This window comes from Sander lucioperca, chromosome 11, assembly GCF_008315115.2.
Source record: "Sander lucioperca isolate FBNREF2018 chromosome 11, SLUC_FBN_1.2, whole genome shotgun sequence".
Lineage (NCBI taxonomy): Eukaryota > Metazoa > Chordata > Actinopteri > Perciformes > Percidae > Sander > Sander lucioperca.
In genome coordinates, this window is record NC_050183.1 from 12,926,452 (window position 1) to 12,940,905 (window position 14,454).

The window sequence follows — 14,454 nt, forward strand, 5'->3', positions numbered from 1 at the left end:
CCCTCACATGGGTAATAGACTTCCATGGCCGAGTTTTTTTCTGAAACGTCCGGTTGGTTTGTCCTTATTTCAATATTCAAACTCTTGTACAGCCACTTTACTTAAGAGCAGATCACCCTTCTCCACACGCACACCATCTCTTTCTGGTGGTATAATACCCAGTATAACATTACAGTGCGCAATCTTGGTTTGGAGGTTTGGGACCAATTCCATTTTCTGCTGCAGGGATTCAGGTCAAGAATCTAAAAGTGGGCCTGCTACCATTTCCTGTGGCACCAGGCGTCTTTAATCGCATTACCTGAATCAGTCCCTCTGGCCTCTAATATTTACACTGAAAGTTCTGTGAAGCGAGTATAAGGATGCATTTGCTGGTGCGAGCCCTGAAACTGCAAGTTTGTGTCTATCAGCAGCAACCATGTGTGTTGCTATCTGAAGTGGCCTTGAGCAAGATGCTGAGCCCTGTACAAGCTCACTAGTTGTGTAACTCAGCAGAGCTTAAAGTTTGAGATGTTTTTCATACGGGGAGAGTTACTGAGAATGTCTGAATATATAAGGGAGTTTGACACTTTCCTGTAATACTGTTGGTAATTTGTGATGTTGGTGACCTGAGAGTTGTAATTTATTTTACAGTTACTGTAAGTACAGACTGTAAGTCGCTCTGGATAAATATATCAGCTACAAGATAAAAACAAAATAACGTAAAGGGCAGCATTCTCTCTGAAGGCAGGGGAAAGTCAGGGAGTTTTGTAATTGTGTCATTTTGTAGAATATATTTTGCAACATATTTATATATACATTGCCTCATATGGTTTTTAATTTATCTTGATTGACAATGAGACTAAAATAAATCAGCAAGCTGGGGGCAGCAGATTTTGAGAAATGGAAGCACACTGATGCAGTTTGTATGTGAAGGTCATGGAGTTGGGGATCATGAGTGATTGTAGCTGTAGTTATAGTCTGTATGTTCGAATAAAAGCCTCACCTCTTAACAGGTAAGCACAGCCTAGTTTTGCGTTGCATTTCATTACACAGTCATGCTGTACTGTTTGTGTGTTTTAGGGGTGTAGGAGAGCAGCAGGTTGCATAATCAGTACTTCAGCTTGTCTGCCTGATTCCTGTTTTCATGTGTAACTCAATGAGAACAACACTTAAGCTTCACTGGCTGTACATGTAAAATACTAAATAAAGGTCGTAAGATCTGTTACACAAACTCTTTCCTGTATTGTGCAATCATATACATCTTTTGGAGTTTGTGAGAAAGATCCTTTTCTTTCTTATTGAAGTTCTGTATTTTGTGTCAGCAGTGTTGTGTAAACCCAGGAGAACCAGGTTCAACATGCTTAAGTGTCAGCAAAACACTGAATCTCTACCAGCTGCTGTTCTCCAGCTGACCCTGATCTCTAATATCTGCTCTTCTCAGCCAATCAGGGTTCATTGCTGTGAGGACTTAGTATTTACATTAATTAATTTAACTAATTTAGATCAGTGTGAAAAAAGTGCAATCATTTCAGACTCAAAGTGATAATACATATTATTCTAATATTGAGGCAGAGATGGTTTTTAACAAAATTACGATTGGTAGAGAAAGAGAGTCATGGCAGCATGAAATAGCAAATAGAAAATTGTTAACAAGTTTAACAACACATGCAGCATGTGTAGTTTGTCTTTACAGAAAATAAAACATACCATTCTATGTGAAATGATTTGCACTTGTCATTTTATACCAAATAAAAGCAACCTCTTGGCTTTCTTAAAACTTTACTTCATGTGTGTAAGTGTGTTGAACATGAAAGAAAAAATCATATTTACTGGCAGTTTGGGTTTGTTAACCTGCAGTGTCAAACCATCACATCACATACAGGAAGCATGGAAAATATGACACAACCAGTGTCTTCAGTTGGTGGGTTAGATTCTTTCTTTAGGAGAATGCTTAAAGGCCATAAATGAGTGTGTGATAGGAGGTGAAACGCACAAGCAAGAGGTGTCTTTTAGTAACGTGTGTGTGTGTGTGTGTGTGAGAGTCTCGAAATCAAATCTGGAGGTGTTTAAAATCTCAGGAAACACACGTCATTCTCTCCTTTCTCTTTCACTGTCTCTTGTGCATTTCATTGACATTTTGGCCATTACTCTAAGACAGTTTCAGGCACACTGGTTTCAACACACACAAGAGGGCTGAGTAGAAAATTGTTCCTTTTGAATATTGTTTTGTCATGTTGTGTATCATTAGGAAAATGGAGTGTCAGAGAAGCTAACAAAAGAAACCACATTTATTTAATCAAATAATACCAATAGGCCCGCTTTGGTCATATTTCATTGTGTGAAACATGAGCTATGTAAATTAAAGGTTGGACTGATGTATCGGGTCACAAAATACTTCCATCACTCCAATTTCAGAATAGAGATTAAGTGTACCAGAATGGGGCAAATTGTTTTTCAGAGGCCTTTTTACACCAAGACAAAAACAAGATTTTGGAGGCAAACACTAAAACTATGACAGTTTTTGACAACTCAGCTAAAACATAATTATAACATACATATTGACATATTGTTGCTGCCATGTAAAAATCTTCTTTTCTCCTGAATATCACTTTTCAGGAACTAAAAAGGCCCACTTTTATCACATTGACCACCAAGAAGTAGGACAAACATTAATTTCAGGCAGCCCATTGGGTCACTTCCCCATCTATAGCTGAAGATAAAGCATGACATTGAGTCAAATTGGATTCATTTTTAGATTGCTGGCATCCAAAACACCTCACAGCACTGTGAGTGTGTAGTTGGATGTGTCGGTGCCTGCAGGGGAACACCACGTTCAATTGTTTTGTTACAATAAAACGATTATTAACCAGCCTGCAGAGACCAAGCTGTTCTTTCTTCCCACACAGATAACAGCAGAATGAGTCTGAGATCTGTTATCTCTCAGGGAATTGTGTGTCAGATAGATTTCAGTGTGGCATTCATTCACCTCAGTGTTTCCTGGGCTGTATAGGTCAAGGGTTAACTCGCAGGTCAGTGAGGAGGACAGGTAATGACTGCCTTGGTAGGCACTGTGAATAAGCAGTTGTTCAGTTTCATTCATCTGGTTTTTATTCATGAAGGAAATGTGTAATACAATGCTCTGCTTTTTAACTTGTTTATTGGTGCTCTTTATTTACTCATTCTCCAGGATGTTCTTAATGTGTAGGCTGGGCATTTTTACTCCTTTAAAAAAATTAAACTTTATTGAACATTGCACAGAGTACAGGTATTGAGACAGCGAAATGCTGTGTGTGTGTGTGTGTGTGTGTGTGTGTGTGTGTGTGTGTGTGTGTGTGTGTGTGTGTGTGTGTGTGTGTGTGTGTGTGTGTGTGTGTGTGTGTGTGCGCAAAGCTGGCTGTGTTGTTATTGTTATGTTGTTATTAAACTTTAGTAGTATATATGTAGATATAATATATATGTACAGTACAGTATATAGATAATAATAGTGTTAGTACTACAGTGAGTAAGTGTAATTGGTAAGAATTCATTTTTATTAATTCTTACCAAGGCTATTTTATCACATTGTTATTGTGTGAGATCTGTAAACACCAGACTACAGCAGACTGTGACAAAGTATATCCGTTTTATTTAAAGTCATACGATCAGAAAGGAAGTATATTTATTGATTTAGAGGAAAAATCAACGCAGCATTTAAGACACAGAAGACAATATGACTAAATGCTCAAATAAAGCTTAAAATAATAATCTCTGACATGCCCAAATAACTGTACAGTTCCTTGGTTGGCTCCAAAACAGCAGTTGAACGTGTAACACCTGTCTGCCACACAATAAGTGATAAACTTTATGTTTTTGGTTGGTTTGGAATTAACAAAAGAAGTAGGTTTGCACCAAGTAACAAAACTATTTAAACTAGTTTGTATTCTTGTGGATCAGCATTTAGAACACAGTTATGAGTTTGTATTCAGTTTTATTTCCATTTACTTTTATACATACACATTTACACATGTAACACATGCAAGACACACAAAGAAAAAAAAATAGCATACAGTACTGAACTGCAGCCATATAATAGTGAATTAGGTACTTGACTCGAGAGAGACACACACACACACACACACACACACACACACACACACACACACACATACACACACACAGTCTCCATTCATGCCAAATTTATATCAGTAATGGAAACAAACTGACAGTCACACAAGGAGCTCTGCGTCTGGACTGACTGACAAATCTTTGTAACTTCCAACATCAGACACACTTTCAGTAGGAACACAACACACACCCACACAAACATACATAAGTCTACAACATCCACCTCATGGAAAGAAACATGTAGTCTCAGAGGAGGGGGTAATGTGACAGACTGACCTGGAATCCCCAGCCCTAACTATGGGCGCTATGGCAACGCTGTTTCCACACAGGGGAGATAACATTACCACCCACCGGAAACACACACACACACACACACACACACACACACACACACACACACACACACACGCAGTTCTATATTAGTTAATCATCAATGTTGTCTCATACTTCATTGCTGTTTGGTTAAAACCACAAAGCTGACATTTTGGCTGTATTAGTATTTTATGTGTTCAGGGAGTTACATGACACTGAGTCTCTAAATGCTTATTTAAAAGAGAATTTCAGAGACAGTTACACCACAAAGACAATTGTTTGCTTACAAACTAAATTTCTTATGTTTTGACAGATACTTTATGTGATAAATTATTTCCATGTGAACTGTACTTCCAAGATGCAGAAGAATGCACAAGGAAGTCACAGACTTTGTTTTTGTGTTTGTATTGCTTGGTAGCTTCAGTAAACACAGTTAAACTTACTCTGGCCTTTTGTATGCAACCTGCCATAACTTAAAGGGTAACTACCATTTTTTTCCAACCTGGACCAACCCTATTTTCCTATGTTTATGTGTCTAAGTGGGAACAACAATCTTTGACATTGGTCCAGACAGTATTAAGCAAGATCGCTGTAGTCGGCAGCGGCGAAACAAGCTGCAATGTAAGTTAATAGGGCAATTGTGCAGCATTTTTGCCACTGAAATGCTCAGATTGATATTCAATCATATTCAATAGTGTCTGACAATATTATGGAAAGGATTTCTAAGGAGGTTGACCTTTCTGTTAAAGAGTAAGAGTTGAAAAAGTTGAAAAAAACAGTAGTTACCCTTTCAGGTCACAGGTTGAAAACTGATTCTAGTTTATTTCAGCAAGTAAATTGTTTAACAAGTTATCATGACTTGCTGTGGAGTACTTAATTAGACAGCATTCATTGAAAATAAACAAAAAGAAATGAGCATACCATCAACCCCAGCAACAGATTCAGCTATTCTATCAGTGTTGTAGGAGAAATGTTTAAAGCAGCCATATTATGCTCATTTTCAGGTTCATAATTGTATTTTAAGGTTGTACCAAAATAGGTTTACATGGTTTAATTTTCAAAAAACACCATATTTTTGTTGTACTGCAGTGCTCTCTCTCACTGCTGCAGATCCTCTTTTCACCTGGTCTCTGTTTTAGCTACAGAGTGAGACCTCTTTTCTTCTTCTTCTTCTTCTGTACTATCTTTGATTGCACTGCACATGCGCAGTAGCTCAGATGTAGATCACGTCAGCTAGCTAGCTCCATAGACAGTAAAAGAAAGGCTGTTTCTACAACTTTGGTCAGTTACAAGGCAGGATTAGCTGGGAGACTTCTAAATGAGGGCGCACATGTAAGTAGTTCTTTCGTAGATTATGGTGAACTTGTGTGTGTTGTAGCAGTGCTTTGCTATTGAGGATGAGGTAGCATGCTAGCGTTAGCATTAGCGTTAATGCTAACGCTACGAGCTAACGGTTGCGGTTAGCCTGCTTGTTTCGGCTTGTGACGTCACAAGCCGTGCCGATTTTGAACAGCTCACCCAGAGACTGAAGGCAGGACACATTCAGAAACTGTATCTCACTCTAAACAGCATGGATGGATTTTTTTCAGAGTTTGTATGTGTGTGGAAGCACCAGAGACACAACATAACACCCCAAATCCCAGAAAAAGTGATTTTTTCATAATATGGGCACTTTAAAGGTCCAATCAGTATTTTTGACCACATACATTAAAGAAATATTTAAATATAGTTGAAGAAAGAGACCTGTAGAAGAATGAAAAGAACTTTTTTTTCAGAATCTGACATAGTTGAAAATATAGCTTGTTTTATTCCACCTAATAAGTTTTGTTGTATATTAAAAATACTTGTTAATCAGTGTGGGCATAATGGCAGTCTCCAGTCCTTTGTGTTTATATTTGGATTACCGATTGTGCCTTAAAACATTTTAACCTTTAAAGCATGGACAGTTGAAGGCGCATTGAATTAATCACTCCCATTTTGCACTTTACAGACAGAGCTACATATTGTTTACTAAATGAAACTGCAGTGGTAGCACCACGGTGAGGCAGAGTGCTCCTCTTGTTGGCTTCATGACCGCATCATAGTCTTGTCTGTACATCATCCCAATTTCTGTTGTAGGAAATGAATGACTGTCGATCATGTAGATCAGAATGTGAATTGAAAGTTTTTGTTTGAGAAGAATTCCAATAATAAAGGCGAGTCCCTGATGTACAGTCAAATGTACTGTAAATGTGCAATGTGGGTCTCTTGCATGTTCACATCATATAGTGTGAAAATAGCACATGTAGAGAACAACATACAGAAACATGTACTGGTTATAAACATAGTGCAGCAAGTGCAGGTTGTGCAATGCAACATAGAAACTGTGCAGCACGAACCACAATACTAAACTGTTTCAGAGATAGTTCAGTTACTTTTGAGCTTGAAGGGTATATGTTAATGTGTTGACTGTGTTGTAACCTCTGACCCTTTCAGTTCCCTTTAATGTTGGTGATCTCAAAACTGAAGCTTTTTTACTACATTGAGTAAAATCATTGAGTAAAAAAAAGCTAGCACTTTGACACATTTTCGACATACCCTATTGAATATGTACTGTAGTATAAATATACGAGTGATAACTGGATGTTTTTGTTTTTCTGACTCCAACTTTAGCTGCAGCTGAGCTCTGACCTTTCTACTTAATTGTCAAATGGTGTATTTGTCTCGGGGAAATGGCAGTAAAGTGATATTATTGCTGAGAGAAGTAGGCTGTTAGATGGTTGCTAGTTTGAGTCCCACTAAGAGAATTAGAGCCAGAGAAGAGTTATTTCAGTGGCAACTACTGAGCATGATTACTTTTGAAAATAGCTACACTGATCAATATTAAAAGCCCAAATGTTGCTTTTAGTACAAATCTCAAATGTTGTCTCTTAAAACAATAATGAGATTTTATCAGGCAGCTTTCGGTGCATTAAAGTTAAAATAATGACGTCGACAAGTTTTCTGGTGTTTTTAGGTTCCAACCAAAAAGCTGAAGAAGTTTGAGAAGGAGTATCAGACACTGAGAGAGAGCCAGCTGCAACAAGAAGACCCCATCGACCGATTCCAGGTAGGACATGTGAACGGACACTCTCTCACTCTCTCACACACACACACACGCACACACACACACACACACACACACACAAACATTAAAATATAAGATAATTTACTTTTTATACAGTGTATTCATGTCAGAGCAACCTTGTTTCCTGTAGGTTTTAATTGACTAACTTATCAGGTAGTGCTCAGTCTTAGAGAAGGTAAGAAAACACTTGGCTCTTTGATATATTTTTAAGTTTGTGATGTAGTAAGTATTTGCTAAAATTAGCCATGTTTCTAAGATTAGAAATGTCCTGTGAATAGAATACTGTTTTGTCAAGCTGTACCTTTGTTAATATTTGTGACACTGTCCTGGCTGGAAAAGTGGTTTTTCACACAGCACAAACTTTTATCATTATCAAACATCTATAATATTTATTTTTGGGCGAAGCTGCCTGGTGTTGTCAGATGTTTTTGGCTGCTGAAAGTGACTTTGTCTTTAAAATGTAAAAACAGGAGAGGTGGGGCAGATATTTAGAGATTCAGACCGTCAACAGAGAGCATCTATTCCTTTCATTTGTATTATTGGATCAGGATTTCTTTCCTCTTTGTTTAAATATGTCATTTTTGTTTTTCCAAAATCGGCTCAGGAAACAGTTGAATTAATGAGCATTAGATTAGTTGACATAATTAGAGCTGTTCAGATTACATTTGTATTGTCTTCAGATTTTTCACAAAAATTAAAGAAATAGTTATGATTTTTTAAAGTTCATCTCTAATATATACCCACTGTTCATGTACTGTAGTGTGAAAACTAAGCATACATCTTTTCTAAGTAGTAGACAGATTCTTAGTGAGAGATTTTGTACTATTCATTCTAACGAGAAGTTTACAATTAAGTTCTTCCTTTCTGTTGCTTCTCGGAAAGGCACAACAAATTAGGTTACTAACTTTTCAGAGCTCCCAAAACGTTTCTTTCAAGAAAAAAAAAACATATCCGGCAGCTAGTTTATTGGGGGGGGGGGGGGGGGGGGGGTCTCAGCATATTAAACTGCTGATAAGAATATATGACATTTTTTTAGGCCATGACTAGAGACCAAAGTATTTTGTCTTAAAAGAAAGTCATAAGCAGGATATGCAGAGGTTACAATGATTGATAACCCAGAAAAAAGTTTTGGAAGGCAGTTTGTTCCAGTTTTCTTTGCAAATACTTGTTAGAAACACCTCCCCTCTTTGACCCTCACCTTCATAATGCTGTTTAAGCCATATTCCAGATGTATACATGGCTGGCCTTGCAAGGGAAATGGAAATCCTTAATTAAATAACCTAAAAAAATGCGTGGTGTGAAGCTAAAACTATTTTTTTTTTTTCTCAATTCCCAAAATATTTTGCAGCCGTCTGCTTGTGTCCTTGGATGTGTCGAAATGTTAGGATACAAACAAGAAACTTGCTTTCTCTTAGCTAAACACATTAGTGAGCAGTTCACTTGTCAGTAAAACTCTGAACAGCTTGATGAAATATCCCAAAAGTAGGACCTTATTTAAATTATGAAACACCCAAACAACCAGTGTGATATGTTGGCGTAAACAGCAGCGCTGTATAAGCTGCTGGTTCTGGGGGGAAGGAAGGAAGGACTTCTATTGTTGATAAGATGTTGGACCAGAGCCATCTTCACTGCAGCCAGTGGAAATACTTTCTTACAGAGCACGAGACAAAAAGAACACAAAGCTGAAATGTTGCAGCTTGTAATTTAGCACAGGTTTTAACCATACACGTTTATATTGAAGGAATTACGTTTGGATTTGAGTTACTTTACTTTATGGTTACTGCAATTCAACAATTCAACATTTTTATATATTTTGTATACTCCAACTTCAGGTATGTACTCAGTGTTGGAGTGTTTGGGGTGTGCGTTTGTATTGTTCTCGTTCGCTTATATGTTTAAACATCTGTGTGATTTTTTTTTTTTTTTTGTACAGTTGTACTTTTTCTTGGACGGTTGTACTTTTTCTTGGCTGCTTTCAACGTTTATCTTAATACAAAATAAAATCATTGAACAAAAGGAAGGAAAGGACAGCAAGAGGGAGAGAGTAATGCTGGGAAGACGTGTTAGAGTTTAGTCTGTGCTGCTGGAGGCTCGATATGATGAAGTTGTGACTGTTGTGAAGCTGCCTCTGCTCCAACTAAGATTTTAGATGTTGTACAGGTTCCTACGGCTTTTACTAATCTTAATTGATCATTCCTAGACATTAAACCTTGATGTGTGAGTTTTTATATTTTTGTGGTCAATGCTAGTTGGCCATGTTGACTGAAGTAGACTGTTTAGCAAGATATTAAAACGGCTGCAGAAGAACCTCCCATCCACAGTAACTAAGATGATTTTGGTCTTTTCTCTGTTTGCCCAAATTAAACACATAACTTCTCTTCTCACAGGAAGTTATTAATTTAATCTGAAGAGCGGCATACAAATGTCTATTTGTATAGATGTTCAGGTGCATGTTTGTTTGAACTTTGTGAGCTGCTTTTTTATACTCGCATCATTATATACAAGGGGCTTAACTATACTGTTTATTTATATGACGTGTGTGCATACGTATGTCTGTGTGTGTGTGTGTGTGTGTGCGTGCGTGTGTTTGTGTGCGTGCATGCGCACGTGTGTTTGTGCGGGCGTGTGTGTGTAAAGTTAATTAAGGGTAGAAGAGGTCATCATTAGGGGGACAGGATATCAGGGTCAGGAGACCACTCCTAACAGTGTTAACTGTTTTGTCACATTGAGGAATGGCCGTCATGTGAAACTGTTTATAGGCAGACCAGTGGAGTCATGAGACTCCACTAATGGTCTACAATAGGGACTTTAAGATGTGTGTGTGTGTGTGTGTGTGTGTGTGTGTGTGTGTGTGTGTGTGTGTGTGTGTGTGTGTGTGTGTGTCAGTCATCACTTTGCAGATGCTAAATGTCTGTTTACATTATAGCATTCATACAAAAACCTCATATTCTGTAGTAAGATGTAACTAAGAAGTAACTGGAGCTTGTGCTCTAAAGTACATCTAACAGAATAATCTGTTTAAGAGTTTAGATTGACATTACAGACATTAATTCATTGTCCAACTGTGTGTGTGTGTGTGTGTGTGTGTGTGTGTGTCCGTCCAGAGGGAGAACCGTCGTCTTCAAGAAGCAAGTATGCGACTGGAACAGGAGAATGACGACTTGGCCCATGAACTGGTCACCAGCAAGATTGCCCTTCGGAACGACCTTGACCAGGTAGCATAGCAACTCTACAATATAGTAGTATTTGGTCCTAACTGCCAACAATAGTTGTTTTATACATAGAGCACAATAAGAAGCATACGTCCAAAATATTAAATCAAAGGGTCTCTGTGTGTGTGTGTGTGTGTGTGTGTGTGTGTGTGTCGCACACTCAGGCAGAAGATAAGGCCGATGTTCTGAACAAAGAGCTGCTGAGCACCAAGCAACGTCTGGTGGAGACGGAGGAGGAGAAGAGACGACAGGAGGAGGAGACAGCTCAGGTAACATCTGCACTCTGTTCACCCTAACCTCGTTAAGCTTGGCGTAAACGAACTACAGGCTTTTTGATCAATTGGCTTAATGATCTTTGCAGTCAAAGCTTTGTTTATCATACTGTAGTTTGTTATTAAAACACAGAAATGTGACCAATTGTTTATGAGGCAACACAGTATGTGTCTACTCTACTGTGCTTAATGGCTACAATTACTTAAAACTCCACTGAAAGGCACAATTAGTAATTAAGTCATTAAATCAGTTTCCGTTAGTGACCAAAGAAAATGCATCAGCAGGAGGCTTAATAATGGCTATACAGTAAGTCACCCTGTTACAAAAGAATATGTATTCTGGTAATCCAATAGAACAATAAAATAGGTACTATATAGATACTACTATATTAATATAATTACCATTTAAATGATACTCTGTAGTTTTGTATTTAGCGTTGATCAACAGTGCAATCAATGACGTGTAAGCTACACAGCAAAGATGATGTGTTTCGTAAAACATGGGAACCCTTTTTGTCATATGTTGGTTTAAATATTTCTACTATTCTTTCAAGAGGGTTTGTATCATAGCTGAGCACGCTCTGCCTCGTAAATGACATCCCAGCATTTAATTAACATGTTTTTGTCTCTGTGTACCTTTCTTTGACTATATGAACGTATTATGCACGGCAATGTACACTTGGTTTATTTTACTTGATTATTTTATTTGTATAGGATGACTCCTGAATCTGTATAAATTCAAATTTAAATGTATGTGTGAGCCAAATGTATGTTTATGTTGTATGTAGGTTATGTTTGTTTCTGTCATATATATATATATATATATATATATATATATATATATATATATATATACTTGTTTTACCTTTGAAAATTTAATAAACATATATATATATATATATATATATATATATATAAAAAAAAACAATCAATCAATCCCACAACGGAATTCATGGCCTCTATTTTTTTTAACATTTAGGGCATTTTTAAAGCTCAACTTTCAGTCTAACACAACCTTTTCTGTGAGGGGTGATTACTATTGATCACCAAAGTGGCCAATTTTGGTACATTTTTTGTTATAATTATGCCTAAAAGAAGATTGATGCAGTATACTATTTAACCACAGTTGCATAATAACTTCTGCACAGTGGATGTGTGAATTTTATTAATTCTTACCAAGGCTATTTTATCACCCTGGCAAATGTATACCATTATGTTATAGTGTCATATCAGCTCACCCTCCTCATTAATGTACGATATACATTTTTGCCATCTTGTTTTGTTCCTCCCAGCTGAAGGAAGTGTTCAGGAGGGAGCTAGAAAAAGCAGAGCTGGAGATCAAGAAAACCACAGCGATCATAGCTGAATACAAACAGGTTGGACAGTTTTAATGACTTCAATTCATCTGCTGTTTTTAAAATGGAAAAAAAAAAGTTACCATCCACATTTACTTTTCATATAATATTCACACTTTAATTTTGTGAGCACTTTGCAGTGCAGTGTTCTGTAAATATAGGTCATATTATTAGTAGTAACAGTAATAACGTTTGTACTCTCATTAAAATTAGCATATCAGTGTCATTCTGACTGTATTATTGTTTTAATTGTATTTGTATAATGTATGCTATATCCCTTACTGCTACACTAACTGTTTACATAGAGTAACAGCGTAATACAGATTGAACTACGTACCAGGTGAAGTCCAAATAACACAGATTGTTTTTCTTGAATATGTGGAGATATGTGTGTGTGAAAAGAGTTTTGATGGAGTTAACAAATTAAGAGATGAAGAATCTTCAGTGTATCTCTTAACTTATAGTTCAAATGTGTAATCTCTGTATAAAACCCGACTTCCTCTCCGTGTTTCAGATCTGCTCCCAGCTGAGCACCAGGCTGGAAAAACAGCAGGCGGCAACAAAAGAAGAGCTGGATATCGTCAGGGTGAGATCACACTGTTAACGCACAGCTACTGTAGAAGGTAGCAGATGCAAGTTAGTGAGACTTTCAATCTCTTAACACCACAATATGTTGCATCAGAGAACAAGGTCATTTGCAGAACTGTTCTGTCTTTCAGTCTAGTTAAGACAAGCCTAGGTTTGTACATTATCACACCCATATAGGGCCCGATTGCACAAATGATCCCACGCCGCACATTTAGCCCTTGTCAAACATGTGATGTTGCTCTTCGTGGGTGTGGCAGTATATCACCTCAGGCCTGAGGAAAAGAGATCAGGACATTATCCCTAATGTCATTTTTTGCCAGTTGAAACAGAAAGTTGTAGCGGGACATAAGACAGGGAGGCAACAATATAAAGTATTCATGAGAGAAATACTGTATGTTATTTTCAGTGATGTTCCTCTTATGCCACGGTGATGGCTGGTTTACCACAGGCAATGGTAACATGACTCTAAGGCAGTCATGAGCAGTTATTTGAAAGATTTACTGTCATTTACTTTTTTATAATAAATAAGTGACTTGTAAGAGATGTAGAGAAACCTAATTCAGAGATAAACAATGTAAATGTATAAATGTGCTTTGATTGACTGCTACAGCATGTTAGCTTTGGCTGAACTGTGCATTACGTTTTTGTACGCAACAGAGATGTTGGTTGTAGATGGCAGGGTGGAGCTGTGCATGTAGTGTGATGAAACTGTGGATTAAACTTTCCCTTGAGCAATGAGTACATGGCAGGAATAATCTATATTCTAACCCTAACCCTACTTGTGAGGTCCTAGCCACCAGGATAAAGTCAATCAAAGGAAAAGATGGGTCACATACTCTTAGTCCGCGTGGACAAAATATCCATCCACTGTTTTGATTACAATGTCTTGATCAGGGCATAATGCTCTCGCAAAGGTGAAACCCTAAATAAATAAAGTGGGTTTTGCATCAGAACAAAAAGTGTGTGATGGTTTGCCTGTAACAAATACAGTATAAACAAAAAAGAATATTATTTTTCACTTTCACTTTTCATTATTTTTTTTTTGAAGTATTCTAACACACCAGATGTGTTCTCCTGCTTTAGCACAGCACTTCATTTGTAGCATACTTTCTACCTGATCTCACGTCTGCAAAATATGTTCACCCACCAACCCCTGCTAACATATGTGTGTTTCTGTGCCCGTGCAGAGTAAAGTATTGGGCTGTGACCACTGTAGAGACCTGTTCACAACCCTGGGGTCCCTCCAGTCTGCGTCCCCCGGCAGGGACAAGACATCCACCGAGCCGCTGGACGAGGAGAAGGACGGACTGAAGGAGCAGCTGAGGCACCTGGAACTGGAGCTGGCACAGACCAAACTGCAACTGGTGGAGGCCAAGTGCCGCATCCAGGTCAGAAGCACCAGGGAGAGACAGTGATATCATATAGTAATAGCTGCTGCAGAGATGCAGGACAAGTCTGTAGGAGTACTCTGTAGGAAATAGATAGAATAAGTAAAACTGTCATAAAGATCTAAGTCAGTATCACAA

At 37.8% G+C, this 14,454-nt stretch overlaps 1 protein-coding gene across 4 annotated transcripts in view; it reads left to right on the plus strand.

Moving 5' to 3' along the window:
* Nucleotides 1–14,454, plus strand: part of rabgap1l (RAB GTPase activating protein 1-like) — a 120,209-nt gene that overhangs the window by 101,938 nt on the left and 3,817 nt on the right. For all 4 annotated transcript variants that reach the window (XM_031303914.2, XM_031303915.2, XM_031303916.2 and 1 more), the window contains 6 exons: nt 7,391–7,483; nt 10,606–10,716; nt 10,878–10,982; nt 12,278–12,361; nt 12,855–12,926; nt 14,116–14,316. In XM_031303914.2, coding sequence (XP_031159774.1) covers nt 7,391–7,483; nt 10,606–10,716; nt 10,878–10,982; nt 12,278–12,361; nt 12,855–12,926; nt 14,116–14,316 — 666 coding nt within the window. The remainder of the gene's footprint in view (nt 1–7,390; nt 7,484–10,605; nt 10,717–10,877; nt 10,983–12,277; nt 12,362–12,854; nt 12,927–14,115; nt 14,317–14,454) is intronic.